The following is a 17,866-nucleotide window of genomic DNA, read 5'->3' on the forward strand; positions in this document are numbered from 1 at the left end:
ACCCACACTCAAGGGAAGAGGATTACACAAGGGCATGACCACCAGGAGGTGGGAGTCATTGAGGACCATCTTGAAAGCTGTCTACCACAGTTGATATATTCAGGTTTCTTTATTGTCAGATACAGCTTTTTCTACTAGACCAAACAAACTGATTGTGTGATTGTGAAACACTAAATGTTTACTGTGATAAGCCAAATAATGCCCCCCCCCCAAAAAAAATGTCTATGTAATCCCTTACAGGGCATAAGGGACTTTGCAGGTATGATTAAGTTAAGAATTTTGAGATGGAGAGATTATCCTGAATTATCTAGGTAAGGTCTCATGTAATCATACAGGTCCTTATAACAGAGAGGCAGAGGATCAGAGTCAGAGAAGGTGATGTGATGATGGAAACGGAGGCTGGAATGGTGCTGCCACAAGCCAAGGAATAGAGGCAGCTTCTAGGAGATGGAAAAGGCAAGGAACAGAGGCTCTCCCCTGGAGCCTCCAGAGGGAAAATCAGCTGTCACTTGATTTTAGCCCCATAAGACCCATTTAGTACTTCTGACCTCCTGAACTGTAAGATAATGAATCTATGCTGTTTTAAGCCACTAGGTTTGTGGTAATTTGTTCCCTTAGCAATAGGAAACTAATACACTTACCAAGGATCTTGAGGAAACCCATTGTGGCGCTTTTTAAGGAACAAGGGGAGGTACAAGGCATAGGACGATGGGCTTCCAAGGGATTTTCCTGATCTCTAGTGATTCTGAAACAGTTTATATATTGTAGCTTCTATTTTTAGGAAAGTATTTCTAGTTCTTCAAAATAAAACAGAAGCGTGGCATTTAGCAGAAGACACTAGGCTTCCATTTTTAAAGTTTGTTACTTGTTATTTATTGTGCCTTAGGAGTGGAAATATTGGCTGAGATGAAAGTACCTGGCACAAAACACTTTTCCTTCTTGTTGTTTCACAGCCAGATGTTGTGAAATTCTTTTGTTTTTCTTTTTTCTACAGTGCCTGGAAACCTTGGCTGCTACAAGGATCATGGAAACCCACCTCCTCTAACTGGCGCCAGTAAAACATCTAACAAACTTACCATACAAACCTGCATCAGTTTTTGTCGGAGTCAGAGGTTCAAGGTAACTGCTCTGTGACTATATATCTATAGAAACAAGGTAAAGATGTAAAACTTTAAACTATATATAAGTTTTTGAAATATAACCTGTGAAGCCATACAACTCTGTTTTTCCGCCAAGGAGAAGTTGGAGGAAGAGTGGGGCTTGGGAATGAGGAGTATGAGGCAGTTCTCTTGTCCAAAGACTGAAAAACCCCAATATCTGCATCCCTAGTTGACTTCTGACAGAGTTACTTATTTCCTTATGCCCGTGTGTGTTACGAGTAGGAACATCTCTGGCTCTGTGGGCGATCTGGGAATAAACCAAGGGAGTGGGTGCTTCCTTGATAAATTCAGGGGCCCAGCCTGGACACCAGTCCAAAATATTTTCTTCCTCTCCATTCCTCTATCTGAAATTCATTTGTTGGCCATTAAGATTCAATAATGCTATTGTTTGTTATATCAAAAAAATAAGAAAATTAGGTTGTTTCATTTCCTTCCTTCCCTTTCCTTTTCTCTCTTACTCTTCCCTCTCTCGGTGTGTAATGACCTGTTGTAAGAATGGGACAAGGAGAGGTCCCAGGGGAAGGGTGGGCTGGGAAGATGAGGCTGGCTGCTTTCTGGGGACCAACCTTGCCAGGATCCTTCAGTTCACTTGACATCCCTGATTGACACTTACCGAGTCCTGCTTCTCTGTTGTGGTAGTTTGCTGGGATGGAGTCAGGCTATGCTTGCTTCTGTGGAAACAATCCGGATTACTGGAAGTATGGGGAGGTAGCCAGTACTGAGTGCAACAGCGTCTGCTTCGGGGATCAAACCCAGCTCTGCGGTGGCGATGGCCGGATCATCCTCTTTGACAGTGAGTATGCCTGTGCCTGTCACTGTTGAAGACACAGGAACCCTTGGGCCCGGGGAACAAGCCTGCCCCCCACTTCTTCCCATGTATTATTTTATTCACTTGGTGATACTTGTTAAGCACCTACTGCAGGCCAGGCACTGACCAGGCCCTGCCATACAGCGCTGAACAAGAAGACTCAGCCCCTGTCCTAGAAAGGAAGACATTCATTTAACAAGTAATTAATGAGTTGTGTCATGTGCTGGAGAGACATGGCCTATTGGGAGATACTTAGACAACCTGGAAAGACAATTGGAAAGATAACCTTTCCAATTTGATGTAAACACTGATATAATTACTCAGTATTAGCTTTAAGATCCTCTTGTGTGTGTGTGTGTGTATGTGTGTGTGTGTAAATCGATTATTTTAGAGAGATGAAAGGAGAGAGAGAAACATCAATTTGTTGTTCCACTTATTTATGCATTCATTGGTTACTTGTGTGTGCCCTGACCGGGGATCGACACCACAACCTTGGCATATCGAAATTATGCTCTAACCAACCGGGCTACCCGGCCAGGGCCTCTCTTGTTTGTTTGATTTTTTTGTTTTTTTAAAAGATCCTCTTGCTCTGGTTGATGTGGCTTGGTTGGTTGGAGCATCGTCCCATGCACTGGAAGGTCTCAGGTTTAATTCCCAGTCAGCGCACATACCTAGGTTATGGGTTCATTCCCCCCGGTTTGGGCACATATGGGAGGCAACTGAGTGATGTATCTCTCTCCCTCTCTCAAAATCAATTTAAATTTTTTAAAAAATAACATAATAAAATGAAAAATGAAATGAAGAACTGACACGTGCTACCACGTGATGAACCAGACACATCAGGTCACACATTTTGTTATTCCATGTGGCCTAAAGAAGTTTCCTTAGCATTTTCCCTAATGCCAGTCTGCTGTCAGTGGTCACTCTCAGCTTTTGTTTGAGAAAGTCAGTTCGCCTTCACTCTTGAAAAATGTTTCTGCTGGATATTGAATTCTGTGCTGACAGGTTTCCTTCTTTTAGTACTTAAAAAAATATTTCTTCTTTGTTTGTGGCTTGCATCGTTTCTAGAGATGTCTGCTCCAGTTTTGTTCCCCTATATATAGGCTTTCCCTTCTGCCTGCTTTCCGGGTTTTATCTTTGTTTTCAACATTAGTTATGATACGTCTAGGTATGGTTTTTCTTAATGTTTTTAATTTATTTGCTTGGAGTTTGGTGAGATTCTTCGATTACTTTTCATTGACCTTGGAGCATTCTTAGCCATGTATTTTCTCTGCAAATATTTCTTCTGCCTTGTTCTCTTTTTCTTTTCTTTCTGGGACTCCAATTACATATTGTTAGACCATTTGATATTATCCCACAGCTGGTGCTGTTTTGCCTTTTTCACTTATTTTTTTTCTCTCATTTTGGATAATTTCTATTGACCTATTTTCATATTATTTTATTCTTTCCTCAGCTTTGTTTAGTCTGTTTATAAGCTCATCAAAGGGATTTTTTATCTCTGATAATGGTTTGTTTTATTTCTAGCATTTACATTTGACTCTTTTATATAGATTTCCTATCTCTGCTGAAATTTCCAGTCTGTTCAAGCATATGCTCCATCTTTTCCACTAGATCCTTCTCTATTAATCATGTAGTCTGGTAGTTCTAATGTCTGGGTCATCATTGAGTCTGGTTCTGTGGATTGTCTTCTCTCTCTTTTTTAAAAATTGAGATATGATTGACATTATATTCATTTTAGGTTTGCAACAGATGTTTTATCTCTTGACAATTAGTCTTTTTCCACCTCTTTCTTTTTTGCTTGCTTTTATGTGTGTGTTGTAACATTTTATTGAATGCCATACACGATGTGCAAAAGAACGGCAGGGGCTGAGGTCAGTAGAACTTACCCCTGGAAGAGGGCAGGCCTGTGCAGTGTGGGGACTGAGCCTTTGTCGGTGGTGAGCTGGGTTTGGATTTTCTTGCTTCTCTCATTGTCTTCAATGCACATCAGGTTTCAGATCCCTTCAGTGATGAGCTGCTGTTCCCTGTGCTTCGTGTGGAGCCTGGGATGCCAGTGGGCTTCTTCAGTGTTCCTGTCCCACCCTCAGCTTTGGGTAGTTGCTACATGCCTATGCCACCCAGGGGGTCTTCCCCTCCCTCAGTGCTATTGCCTGTTACTTGGTGCTATGCTCTGTGAGGTCAAGGGGTGGCGTGATGTCTTGGTCTTACTGTGCATCCTCAGTCTTAGGACATAGGGTGGAACCTTTTCAGCATCCCTGCACTGCCCCCCTCTCCCTGGCAGCTAACCACTTCCTTGCATCAGCGGTGGCTCTTGGGAAGGAGACCGTTTCCTGCCCTGCTTTCATTGGTGCAGAATCCTGGGCTCAGGGCAACCTGGGGTTGGTGGCTTTTGCCTCTGCTCTTCTCCCAGAAGCAGATCTTTGCCTGGTTACTTTGGCAGGAAGGAGAGAGTTTCCTACTCCCTTTCCCCAGGCGCAAACAGGTTTTGTTTCTACTCCGGCTCTGGGAGCAAGAAGGTTTGCTGCCCCTCTCCCAGCAGCCTAAGGCTGTGCTTCCTTTGGGAGGGGGTTGTGGTGGGTGTTGGCTGGGCCTGCCCAGAATTGCCTGCAACTAAGTGCAGACCCCTGTTGTGTCTGGGGCTCCAGACTGAGAGGCTAGCCCACACTCAGCCTTTAGGGGGTTGTTAAAATTTAGCTGCTTGCTTCTTACTTGCTTCTGTGGTGGCTACCTCTTCCTCTTGCTCTGTCAAAGACGAAACACTTTGGTGTGGTCCGACTCTCCTTGGAGGGGCTTCTTGCTGTTTAGAATTAAATTTCCTTTGTCTTCAGACCTCAGCTTTCTGACAGGCTGATAAAAGTTTTGAGCTTTTTTCATTGTTTGGATGAAAGCATCCTCTTACTGCTTTCTACATCCTAACGGGAAGTGGAACTCCCCCAAAGCTTTGTAAATCCCAGCCCCACACTCCCTCTCAAGGACGTTCACATCCAGGACCTTATTTATACTTCACCACATAAGATACGGTCAAGTGGTTGTATCCCCTTCCTGGAACCTGCAAATCAAAAATGGAGTCCAGAGAACTCAGTGCCGACACAGTGATCAGACCGAGTGAGTCCCCCCAGGCAGAAGTCAGCTCTCGTGTGGACCGTCGTGTGCGTCGATCCTCTGAGGTGTCAGGGATGCCCCAGTGCTGTAAGGCCCTGCTTTTTCACGGCTTTACCTCACGGAGTGCCTCCCCTGCAAGAGGGCCCACTGTTTTATCTCATCTGTCCTCACACATTCATGTGATACAGGAGCAGGTGGTGGTCTCTCCAACCTCAAGACTGAAAGACGTGAGAGGCCTGGAAGTGAAGGATCACATGGCCCAGCTGGTCCCAAACCCAGACTCTCTGACTCCAGCCTGGCCCCCACCTAGGCCACACCACTGTGCTGTGTTCTAATTCTAAGGTCTCCTGGGCAAAAAAAAAAAAAGCTTCCACAGTCATTTGTTCAGGGTTTAAGTGATTCATTTGGTGACTTGATCCCGAAACAGAAGACAGTCTGGCTTTCTAGACTAAAAGCAATGTCCTAAACTGGATCACGTTCAGAAGTTCAGAAGAATTGGTTGTAACTAGTTAGAAAGTGAGCCCTTTGGCTGAGCTCAGGCTGAGGGCCGTGTCCTTTTGTCTCCCACAGCTCTCGTTGGCGCCTGCGGTGGGAATTACTCAGCCATGACTTCTGTAGTCTATTCCCCTGACTTCCCTGACACCTACGCCACAGGGAGGGTCTGCTACTGGACCATTCGGGTCCCGGGAGCCTCCCACATCCACTTCAACTTCACCTTATTTGACATCAGGGATTCCGCAGACATGGTGGAGCTGCTGGACGGCTACACCCACCAAGTCCTGGTCCGTTTCAATGGAAGGAACCGCCCACCTTTGTCCTTTAATGTCTCCCTGGATTTTGTCATTTTGTATTTCTTCTCTGATCGCATCAATCAGGCCCAGGGATTTGCTGTCTTATACCAAGGTAAGACTTTCCTGTGTGTCTCTGGCTCCTCTTGCACACCCTGGTGACCTGTGGAGCTTGGGCAGTTCTTCCTGGGAGGTCTTAATCAGGAGCTACTGACTTAACTTACGGGTTTCCCCCCTCCCATTTCATAACTTGTATATGTTTCATGATACAGAAAAGAGGTGAAACCTGTACATGTTTTCCATGTTAGTAGTCCTAATGACAGTTTCCATGGAGGGTTAAAAGAACAACCAAAAGAAAGAACTGAGGCGGATAGAATTGGAAGGCTCTAAGGAGGTCATTTGGTCCATCACCCTGTCTCTCAGGACCCAAGCCACCCACAGAAGATTGGTTTCCCATCTTTCTTTAAATCCTGAGGTGAAGCCCCACTCTATGTCTCTAATGTGGGCATATGTGTTCCAGGCACATATCTTTGCCAGCACATGAGAAACACAGGGTGTCTAAGACCTGATCTTTGTCTTAGATGTCAAGGGCCTCAAGAAGAGTTCACTCAGTGTGTGCTACAGGGAGTCCGAGGGAGGAGGCCACCCCACAGGTGGGCCAGTCTTGGAGAACAGGGAGGATTTGGGTCCACAGATAGAAAAGACTAGGGCTTTCCAGGCAGAAGGAGCCATAGCTGCAAAGGCACAAGGTAGGAAATGATAAAGCGTTCTCAGGTGTCCACAGACAGACCGGTCAGATGATTAGAAGTTGACAGTGCATTCCTTCTGCCTTCTTCAGGGCCAGAGCCTGGTAGGTTCTGCGTGGAGGCCAATAGAGAGGATTACATCCAGAATTGGATCAGAGAAAACAGCCTTTCTACTAACCAGGAGCTCCACTATAGAACCAGTGCTTCCTCCTCCCTAGTTCCTCATTTTCCTTATCAGCTTTCCCCCAGTTCATTCCTTTTGATCTTCCAGCTGTTAAGGAAGAACCACCACAGGAGAGGCCCACCGCCAACCAGACGTTGGCCGAGGTGATCACGGAGCAGGCAAACCTCAGCATCAGTGCTGCCCGGTCCTCCAAAGTCCTCTACGTCATCACCACCAGCCCCAGCCACCCACCACAGACCGTCCCAGGTAGCAGTTCCCGGACACCATCAAAGGGGGTGGGAGCCACAGAGCTTGAAGGCAGTGTCCTTGGCAGTTACATGGCCTTTGAGGGACATGTTCTCATTAGCTTGACTCCTTAGTCCTTAAGGAAAAGTGCTCACCTCCATAGAGACAACATGTGTGCCTTTTGTACGTTATGGTTAATCAGCTAGTCCAGTGTTTTCTCACATTGAGAATATCTTTCTAGAACCCCAAGTGTTGCTCCCTAAATTGGCAATTTCAGGAGCTCTACTTACTCATTCATTCGTTCAAAAGATACATAAGTGCTTTAATGGTACCAGATGCTATTCTAGGCACTGGACTATACAATTAACTGAATAACTTTTCCCCCCAGTGGTTTATAAATAGGAAGAAACGACAAGAAGCAAAATAAAAAGTCAGATAGTGATAAGAGCTAGGGAGAAAAGTCATGCAGGAGAAGGATAGAGAGTGGGTAATGGTCTTGTGGTTTAACTTGGTTGGGTACAGACTTCCATTCTCTCTTTTCTGCCAAGGAAATTGGGGACTTTGTGAGCTGATAGAGCTGCAGCGTATTGTTAGCAATTACCTAGGCTAGAGATTTTCAGACTGTTCTCCAGGTCCCCCGCAGGACCCTCCATAGAAGGTCAGGGCAGAGAGCCTCTCTAGTGCTTGCCCCACGTCATTTGTTTGTGAATCCCGATAGGATTTCACTGGTCACACATCTCATTCCTCAGGCGAGGAAACCGAGGCCCACAGAGTCTATGTAACTCATTTGTGGGTGCACAGTGGATCCGGTAATAGAGACAGAATGTACACCATCATTTCTGACTGAGTCCAGTGCATCTTGGACCACATCGCCTGCCTCTCTCCAAGAGGGAGCCCAAAGCCAGGCGAGGTGCTCAGAAGGCTGGCCTCCATGCGGCCTGGCGCTTAGCTGCGTTTGGTCGTTTTTCCCACTTGCAGGGAGCTCCTTGGCCAGACCTGCGTCTCTGAGCTGCCAGCCTCAGGGCTTCCTTCTGAAAACTGAGCTCAAGCAGGTCTGATGGGCCCTGTCTTTTGCAGGATGGACAGTGTATGGCCTGGCAACTCTCCTCATCCTCACAGTCACAGCCATCGTAGCAAAGATCCTGCTGCACGTCACGTTCAGGTAAGTACGATGGAGCTGCCCAATTCCACGAGCGAAGGCTCAGAGCTCCTTTTCTACGAGCTTCGTTTGTCTGGGTGAAAGCGTGACAGCAGAACATGACCCAGAGCCCTCAGTCGTAGGGAACATATAACAGTGATAGTCCGCATTCTCTCGAGAGTGAGATGTACAACTGGACAAGTTTCACTAAGGTCCGAGTGACTGTGTTTGCTACTGTGTCCAAATGATAACAGTTTCAAGGGGGATTGAGACAACCTGGGCATAAAAAACAACAATTTCTATGTTTTGCCTTGTGCTAGCCTTGAAGAGATCTTGATGCAGGAATAGAGATTGCTGGGATGGTACCAGGCATATTTCCCAGTGCCTTGTAGAAACCGAAACATTCTTAGGAGGAGAATCTAACATTTATTAACTATTCTTAATAGTCATTTTAAGGCAGTTATTTAAGAAGCTCACGAAAGCTTCATCCTTCAATTCTGACCATTTGGAAAAAAAAAAAATTTTCCTCCTTTATTTTGCTGTTCAGGTTTAGCAGTTCTTCCTTCCGGGAAAGGGGTTACTGAAGTTTGTGTGTTTACAGAGGGGGCCCTTTCTAATTTTTTCTGGACTTTTTTTTTTTTTTTTGAGATATAATTGATATATAGGCTGTCTGCATTTCAAGGCCTTCCTGAATGTTGGTGTCCAGTGAAAGCCACTTTTCCCTGACCTTCTCACTAGCCCTCAGCCACAGGCGTTTCTACATTAAGTGACGGCTCCTCCATTGCCCTCTGAAGGCTGTGGTCAGACTGGGACCACCCACACGCCTCTCCACCCTGCGCTTTACATTTTTCAGTGGAAACAGTGTCATTATTGTTTACTGAGCCCACTCACATGCCATATATATATATATATTTTTAGGCACAATTTACATGTTCTGGAAGCCTCTCGGTACAGGCCTGAACACGTGTCTACCACAATAGCAGGAGAGCAGGAGGCTTCCTATAGGGCCCAGCAGCTCACGGCCCTAAAGTGCATATCTGGCTCCTACCTGACCCTGGAGCCCCTCTGCAGCTTCCCTGCCACGCAGCATTGGTGCTGAGGCAGGACCCAATCCTGCAGAGTAGTTCCGCCTTTGTCCCGTTTTAACTTGATAAATGTAATTTGAAGAAAGCATTCTTCTATTTTTAAAAAAATGAATTTGAAAATGCAATGTCTCAGGACAGCCCTTTCCAGATTGAAATAATTCTGCGAGTTAGCAAGTTCTTTGTTAAACTGAGCTGGAATCTGCCCCGCTGCACTCCCACCCCACAGGACGCATTTCATCGGCACAATAGTCCTTCAGATCCCTAAAAGCAGCACTTAGGTCTTTCCCGTGACCTGCCTTCACCGAGCGTCCCATTTCATAGGTACAGGTCTCTCATGCGACATAGATTGTTTGGGCTGCTTTGTTCTACTGGGCAGGAAGAACTCTTAGGTTCTTTTTGTTTGACAGATCACATCGTGTTCCTGCTTCAGGGGACCTTAGGGATTGTCGTCAACCAGGGACATCAGGAGAAATCTGGAGCATTTTCTATAAGCCTTCTACTTCCATTTCCATCTTTAAGAAGAAGCTCAAGGGTCAGAGTCAACAAGATGACCGTAATCCTCTTGTGAGTGACTAAAAGCTCCCCCATGCCCAGGACAGGAGGTTCCTCTGAGTCAAGGCCACAGGGACCACCTCTCCTGTGGTTTCCTCTGATGAACTCTTCCCTGCCTCTCCCTCGGCCTCTTCAGAGGCACCTGCCAATGGACTGGGAAGGGGCGCCCTGCTGCAGGGGCAGGTGTAGCCTGGGTTCGTCCTGCTTCATCAGCTGCACTTAAGAGAGAAACTCAACGTCCCAGGGTCTGGCCCTCGTGTGTGTGTGTGTGTGTGTGTGTGTGTGTGTGTGTGTGTGTCTGATCCTGGAATGGGGGTGTCAGGACTCTGGGGCTGAGATGACAAAGATGGTTGTGTCCAGCACTGGGTTCAGGTATATTCTAGATGACTGTCAGGTGGTGGGTAAGTGTAGTGTGCCTTGAGTCTTGCTTGCTTCTTCTCTGTTTTTTTCCACACATAGATCACTTTCTCCTGGTCTTTGTGGTTTAGAAGAAGGCCAGGCAGAGAATTCCGAAGTTCTCTTGAGGGTTGGCCTGGTCCTCTACTCCTGGGTATTAGCATCCCCAAAGCCCTAAAAGGGCTCATGCTCTGTGCTGACTCGGGCTTTGCTCTCTGGGCGCTGGATGAGAAAAGGCCTCCTCAGTCTTTGACAGCCGGAGAATGAGGTCTTCTGACCCCCATTCATGTCAAACCTGAAGCCTCCCACATTTGGGCTTCTTCCCATAGCTGGTGACCAACAGAACAAGCTTGTGGAGTGGTCGTATAAAGCATCCATGATTTATTCACACATGTGACTTCCCTGAAAGCTTGTCTAGGTGCTCAGTAACTTCTTGTGGGATTGGATTTGTCTGGCCTTGCCCCAAACGGCTGGTGGTCCTGTGGCACCTGAGCCAGGCCCTCATCTCTCCATGATTCTCTAAGCTGACTCTAAGCTCAGTTCAGAAACAGGAATATGAATCTCATGGCTTAGCATCTGGGCAGCATTATGGAAGACATGGTGCCACAGTCCCCCTTCAGCTGTCCCTCATTGTGAAAGAAGACAAAAACCCCTCACTGCGCCCATGTTCTCTGCGGCCCTCTCTGCCCCTTCTACGGGAACGGAATGGCTTGGTGGGGAGAGAGAGAGCTCTTACCCCTGATCCCACACGACCCTGCCCCTGGTTGTGAGAATCAGTGCCTCTCCGGTTTAGAAGTGCCCACCACCCACAAGCAGGCTTTGTCAGCAGCAGTGAGAAGAGCAGCCTGGGCCTCTGAAGGCCAGGTCTGCGCCTTGGTCAGAACATGACTCTCCCTCCGGCACTTGGGCCTTGGGCCTTGCTGTGCCTCTGGCCTCCCAGGTTCCCTCTTTGCAGCACTTTGCCGAGTTTCCCCAAGTCCCTGAGCCACTGCCTGCCATGGCCCTTCCTGGGGTTCTGCCACGTTGGCAACCCGTCTGAAACTGGCTGCTGCCAGAAAAGCGGGGCAGCGGGGAGGTATCCACAGGGAGAAGTGACACTTGGCAACCAGGAGAGATGCCAGGAGCTGGAGGCAGAGGGGCCTTCAGAGGGGGAACAGGGCCGTGTGTCCACAGGGAGTAAGGGGGGGAGGGGCGTTGCTCCAGGCACCACGTGAGACCCACCACAAGCATGGGGCTGCTTGATGCTGTCTTCACGCTTTGATCTGGAAAGGCCGTTTCCCGGGAGCAGCTGTCCGCAGACCCGGGGTCTGGAGACAGAAGTCTGTCCCATCAAGGACCACCAGAAATATACTGGCATGTGCAGTCTCCCTTCCAAGCTATTCCTGGCATTTGAGGAATCTCCTCTCAAACACAAGTGTCAGGTGTGCAGTAACAAAGGGCCCTGAGCTGTGAATACACCCACATCCAAGGGAATGTGGGATTTGGCAAAGGGTTCGCCCAGCCAACAGGCAGCGCGGCTGCCTAAGACTTACTCTGGTCACTGGCCTTGGGAGCCGCCCGCCCGCCCTGCTCACCTCACACTGGTCACAGGGGCCAAGCCCCAAGCCAGTGTGTTGTCTGAGCGGCAGCAGGATCAGCCCTTTCTCAGAGATCCTGGAAGCGCTGGTGATGCCCCAGTGCTCTCCTTCCAGCCGGTCCTGGAGCAGCCCAGTGCCTCCAGGATCAACTTACTGCCCAGGGAGGGGCCACGGGAATCCCAAACCAGCTTCAGGACAGCATGGGGGAAGAGAGCCATAAACCATCGCAGGCTGACCCTCCACACACTCCTTGGCCACAGCCTGGCCATGTCTTGGTTGGAGCCTGTCGGCAACACCCCACAGAGGATCCCCTGTGGCTAAGTAAACAGCTGAGAAAGCAAGAGGTTAGGTGTGCCTCCAGGAGGCACTTGGCCTTTTAAGACACTGCTCTAGAAGAGAGAAAGAATGGGGTTGGAGGTGATTGGAAAGGGTGACCCTGAGAAAAGTCCATTACAGATCACATTGCGGAAGATGATGAAACAGGAAGCGGGGGCTCTGGGGACCACCGTGGGCAGTGGCTCTGAAAGCATCCAGTCCACAGCCTCTGCCCTGAGGTGGGTGAGTGGAGGAGGCTGCAAGTGGGTGCCTCAGGACCTGCGTGCCCTCCTCTTCCCGTTCACTGCTGGTAGCCAGGCCCTGGCTCTCCGTGTATGTCCCACCATGAGGGAGGGCCACTGCCCTTGTTGCCTCCCCTTTCCTTCGCCGTGTTTCAGTGCCCTTGGCCCCTCTAGAAGGCACTCAGTGCCCGTGCTCTTCCCCATGTGTCGCTGCTTACAGAGCAGAGAAGGAGTAGGAATGAACCCGGGGTACCTACCCCCACACCCCATGTCAGAACAGGGTAGAAGGCCTCTGGGAATAAGCGAGGTAAGGTGAATGCTGTAACTTCTGAAGTGTGGGCTCTAGCTCAAGATTCCAGTCAACCAGAAACCCACGAAGATCAAAGCACTAGTGAATGCCGCCATTCTGGACCTCAGGCCAGACCTGTGGGGAAAGGCCTCCCCACACGCCCCATCGTCAGCTCAAGCAGGAGTCGCCTGACCCAGCTGAGGATCCGGCCAGGCCATCCCAGCACCCGCGGGCACACAGGCTGTCGCCAAGCCTCTGTGCGTCCCGTCGAGCACTTAATCCTCACCAGCACTTAGTGGACGGCCTCAGAGATCCCAGTCTCCCCTGCCTGCCGAGGCCACCCCAGGTCTCCCGCAGAGCAGGCCAGCTCCACGCCATAGCCCCGTCAACTGGCACCCTCTTGGGTTGCAGATCTCCTATGTGGGGTTTGATGCCGGCTATTGTTACTACCTTGGGAATTTTTAACCTTTTACTTGTTTCCTCTGGTGTCTTTGTTTACCTTCCTCACTCTTCTACCTCCTGGCCAGGTCTCTCAGCTTAGCTGCCCTGGCGTGGGGTATTTCTCAAACCTTCCAGCCGCAGCTGCCTCCCCTCAGGCTGGCCGGCTCAGGGGTGAAAGGGCCTCCCCCGCTGCCTGCAGACCCAGGGGGGTGCCCATTGCACAGGCTCTGTCTTGTGAGTCCAGCATACTCAACAAGACGGAAGCGGGGTGTGGAAGGAAGTCCGAGGCACATCTGCTTCAGAAAGAATGTGTCTTCGGGAGCACGCGGCGGGAGCTGCCATCGCAGGGGTCACGCAGCGTCCAGACCTGCCCACGTCCAGGCTCACCTTCCTGTGGGGATCTTGACTTTGGATGACAAGGCTTTATTTGTAAATATGCTCTTAATATGCAACTTTGAGAATAAAATAGAAACATCATGTATTTTAAAATATAAGATGAAGTGTGACGCACTGTATACAATTTAATATATATTTTTAGGGGTTTTGTTATTTAAGAAAATGGAATGTAATGGTACTTAACTTTTACAAAAGAGAGAAAAATGTTATTTTTACTGCCTGGAGAAAATAAATATTCTCATTGTTGTAGAAATGGGATGGGCCCTGTCTTGTCGTCTTTATGGGCGCCGCCCCCCCCCCCCCCCCCCCCCGCAACTCCAAGAATGGTGTCGCGTGCAGGGAGACCCTCACTTTTCCTAACCTGTGCCCATGCCAGGCTGCACTGTTGGCTCAGTTTTTCCCAAGTGTCTCCAGGTTCCCTCAGGTCTCGCCGCAGCTCTGACCCGCAGTGATCTTCAGCTGGGAAGATTCGAAAGAGTTGGAATTCCAAATCCGCACGCCACCCGGTGAGACGGGCGGTTCTCAGGATGAGCACGAGGCTCTGCACTCAGAAAAACTTAGGTTTGAATCCACCTTGAGGTGGTCAATCCACTTCTCAGTTTCCCTCCCTGTAAATATAATAATATCTGTGCCCCAGAAGGTAATGAAGATGAAGTGAGAGAAGATGTCTAAAACACTCATGTAGTTACTATCCCAGGTGGAATTCGTCTTGCCTCTCAGAGCAGCCAGCTCTTCCTCTGCCCACCCTCCATTGTAATAACACCAACGGAAGCTCCGTGAGTTGCCCGCTCCGTGAGTTGCCCGCTCTGCGCCCAGCTCTCTCCTGTCAGGCACTGTGCGTACCGTGACAGCCCTTTCTGCTGGTACTGCTGCCCTGTTTCGCCAGTGAGGAAACGGGCTCAGAGAGCAGCGTGGGGTGGTAGTGGAGAGCACAGCCCTAGAGTCAGCCTACAGGATTCCGCTCCCACCACTCATTTGCTGAGGGACCAGGAAGTGTAAAACAGGGAGGCTTCGGAGGGTATCGGTGGAGGAGTGACATCAGAGTCCTAGTTTAGAGGGATAGGCACTTTCATTAGGAAAAACAGATTGGAGTGGGTAAGACCGAGGGTGAGGAGGCCCATCAGAGCCTCGGAGGTACACAAGTGAGAGACTCGGGCGACCTGACCAGGCCCCAAACCAGCCCTGGAGGGAGGGGAGAACCAGGTGAGAGTAAGCTGGCTACACCCTCGGGCCAGGGGTTGGTACTCAGGGTCTGGGCTCACATCCCCACCCCACCGCTTATCACATGACCTTGGGCCAGTGACTCAGCCCTGTGTGCCTACTTTCCCATCTGTCAGATGGGGGCAATTCAGTACCTGCCCACGGAGTTGTGATGAGTTATTATCTTAGTATCATTTCAGCAAATGGTAGCTGTGCCTTGTTGTTGTAGAGTAGAGGTGGGGGGTTAAGAACAAGGAGACGTGTCTAGGATACAGCTCACACGTATTTCAATGGTTAATACTAGAAATGTTTTCAGAGGTCTTTATTTAGAAGTCTGGTGATGTTTTGTGAGCAGAAATATGCCATAGGAACCTGACTCCTATTTATATCCATTAGCCTATGGTGAAATTAGTTTCATTATACTTCACGTAGAGTCGCAATTTCCAAGAACTTATCAACGACGTTAAGTGAGGACTTACTATAGTTCTCTGGCAGGCACCTTACCTGGACATGGAGCTCATGGTCCTCTCTTTCCTTCTGTCCTCTCCCCAGCCGACCTTGGCCTGCACCACAGCAGCCAGCCCCAGCCCTGCGGTGGCTGTTGCGATATGATGGCCCCTGAAAGCTTCACTCACGTGTTTCTCTTCTCTGAACTTTCCTTCTCTCTTTCCCAGGAGCTCTTTTTGACTTTGTAAAATGTTACGTATAGTTGGTATACAATATTATATTAGTTCTCGGTGTACAGCATAGTGATTGAACATGTATATACTTTACAATGTGATCTTCACACTAAGTCTAGTAATCACCTGTCACCAGGCAGTTATCACAGTGTTACTAACTGTATTCCCCTTCACCTTTTCTACCTACCCGCCCCCCCCACACACACACACCCTCCGCTCTTCTGGCAACCATCAGTTCAATCTGTTTCTATGAGGCTGCTGTTTTTGTTATGTGTTGTTTATTCATTTGCATGTTGTTGTTTTAGATTCCACATATAAGTGAAGCCATGTGGTATTTGTCTTTCTTCATCTGACTCTCTAGTTCTATCCATGTCACAAATAGCAAGATTTCATTCTTTTTTTATTGCTGAATAAACTCCCATTGTGTGTGTGTGTGTATGTATGTATCACATCTTTATCCATTCATCTATCGATGGACATCTAGGTTGCTTCCATATTTTGGCTATTGTAAAAGATACTGCAATGAACATAAAGGTGCATATATCTTTTTTTTAATTTATCTTTATTATTGAGAATCTTACAGATGTCCCCCATTTTCCCCCCATTACCCTCTTCCAACTGGCTCCTGCCCCACCTCAGCCCTTCACTGCTCTATTGTCTGTATCCATGGGTTACACATATATGCATATAAGCTATTTGGTAAATCTCTGCATATATCTTTTTGAACTTTTCGGATAAATACCCAGAAGTAGAATTGCTGGGTAACATGGTAGATCCATTTTTGGTTTTTGGAGGAATCTCCATACTGTTTTCCATAGTGGCTGCACCAATTGGCAGTCCTATCAATAGTGCACAAGGTTTTCTTTTCTCCACGTTTTCACCAACACGTTATTCATTGGTTTTTTTATAATAGCCATTCTGACAGGTGTGAGGTGGTACCTTATTGTGGTTTTGATTTGCATGTCCCTGATAATTAGTTTAGCATTGTTTCATATGTCTGTAGGCATCTGTATGTCTTTGGAGAAATGTTTTTTCTGTCCTCTGCCCATTTTTTTAATTGGATAGATTATTTTACGTTACTGAGTTGTATGAGTTCCTTATACAGTTTAGTTATCAACCCCTCACCAGATATGTCATGTGCGAATACATTCTGAAGGAAAATCTTTTTCATGGCTGGTGGAAAACATATGGGGTGGCCCACTAGTAAATTTCGTAGAGACCGCTTAGCCTGCAGCAGAAAACTAAATGCAGCCAGAACGTGCAGCTGTCCTGCCTGAAGCAGGACCAGGAAGAGCACCCCAAACCCATCTGCGCAGACTTGGGGCACCGCTCACCTTAACCTCACCTCCTTGTTTTCCGAAACCTGAGAGATTTGGACATTGTAACACCCGCCCTCTGGGGAGCCCACACCAGGGCAGCATCAGCCGCGTCCTTTGTCAGGCAATCAAAGGCTCTTCTTCCTGTGGAGACGCAAAGGGCTGGACAAGGGTGACCTTGTCTCCAAGCTTGGAAATCACATGATCATCTCCTCTTCCCCCCTGGGCTGTGTGAGCCTGAAACTGCAGACCAGTCTCTGGGACTCTGAGAACTGGAGAGCTTTTGTTCCTCTGTGGCAGGGTCGGGTCCCTGTGGGGGATTGTTTTTGCTTGGCTGAAAGGGGAACTTGGGGGACAGAATATTTTAACCTCAAGAAGCAGCAACATTTGCTTGTAGCTGGAAGTCTTCATTTCTGGTCTCCAGCTGTTGTCTGGAGCCACCAGGCCCCTGCTGAATGGGACTACACCCGGCAACTGGGGCCTGGCAACACTGGGCTCGGCTGGCCGTGGACCAGCCCGTGTCTAGGGGGCCCGTCTCCAGGACAGCCCTGGGGCAAGGACAGCCTCAGCCCTCCCGACGCTGGACACTGGGCCCTGGCATGAACCTGCTGGCTGTGGAGGACTGGGCTGGAGAACCAGGCCTCACAGAGGAGCATTTTAGGAGGAAAATAGATTCAAGTCTGAGGTCCAGGCTCCCTCCTCAGGGGGGGGAAACAGAAAGATCTAAAACAGCCCAGGCTTTTGCAACTGAGAAGTTTCAGATTTCACTTATTTCACTCTTAGGAACGTTTACCATTGTCCCTGTTCAAATGAGGCCACTGGACTTTGACAAACTTAACTGGGCGCCCGCTATTTTGCACACTGATCATGTGACTGTTTCATGGACTTGCCTTAGTTGCTGGTGCCACAGATGAATCGGATCAAGAGCATTCGAGGGGTATTCAAACCTCATATTTAACCTAATATGGGGCAGCTTTATACGGGCCCCCGGGGCAAGCTGAGGAAAGAGCTTTTGAATGTGCAAGGATGGGGATAGTAATCGCAATAATAACAGCAGCTAACATTTCTGCAGCCCCTACCAGTATGTGGGTGAGACCCTGTACTGAGCACTCAACAGACATTGCTGAGTTCATCCGCGTGACAGCCCGGCCTGGGGAACGGAGGCTCAGAGAAGGGACCCAGCCAGTAGAGGGCAAGGCCAGGATTCAGCCCGCTCCAAAGTCAGG

At 48.6% G+C, this 17,866-nt stretch overlaps 1 protein-coding gene across 2 annotated transcripts in view; it reads left to right on the forward strand.

The window, feature by feature from the left end:
* The window catches only part of KREMEN1 (kringle containing transmembrane protein 1), a 34,768-nt gene extending 21,066 nt beyond the window's left edge, over positions 1 to 13,702 (forward strand). Inside the window, exons 4-9 of one of the 2 annotated variants that reach the window (XM_006762051.2) lie at positions 995 to 1,119; positions 1,800 to 1,953; positions 5,641 to 5,973; positions 6,876 to 7,037; positions 8,091 to 8,175; positions 9,644 to 13,702. In XM_006762051.2, the coding sequence (XP_006762114.1) occupies positions 995 to 1,119; positions 1,800 to 1,953; positions 5,641 to 5,973; positions 6,876 to 7,037; positions 8,091 to 8,175; positions 9,644 to 9,812 (1,028 nt within the window). In that variant the 3' untranslated portion in view covers positions 9,813 to 13,702. The remainder of the gene's footprint in view (positions 1 to 994; positions 1,120 to 1,799; positions 1,954 to 5,640; positions 5,974 to 6,875; positions 7,038 to 8,090; positions 8,176 to 9,643) is intronic. The other variant, XM_006762052.2, reaches the window with a different exon arrangement.
* The last annotated feature ends 4,164 nt before the right edge of the window (positions 13,703 to 17,866 follow it).

Source organism: Myotis davidii, unplaced genomic scaffold (assembly GCF_000327345.1).
Source record: "Myotis davidii unplaced genomic scaffold, ASM32734v1 scaffold478, whole genome shotgun sequence".
Classification (NCBI taxonomy): domain Eukaryota; kingdom Metazoa; phylum Chordata; class Mammalia; order Chiroptera; family Vespertilionidae; genus Myotis; species Myotis davidii.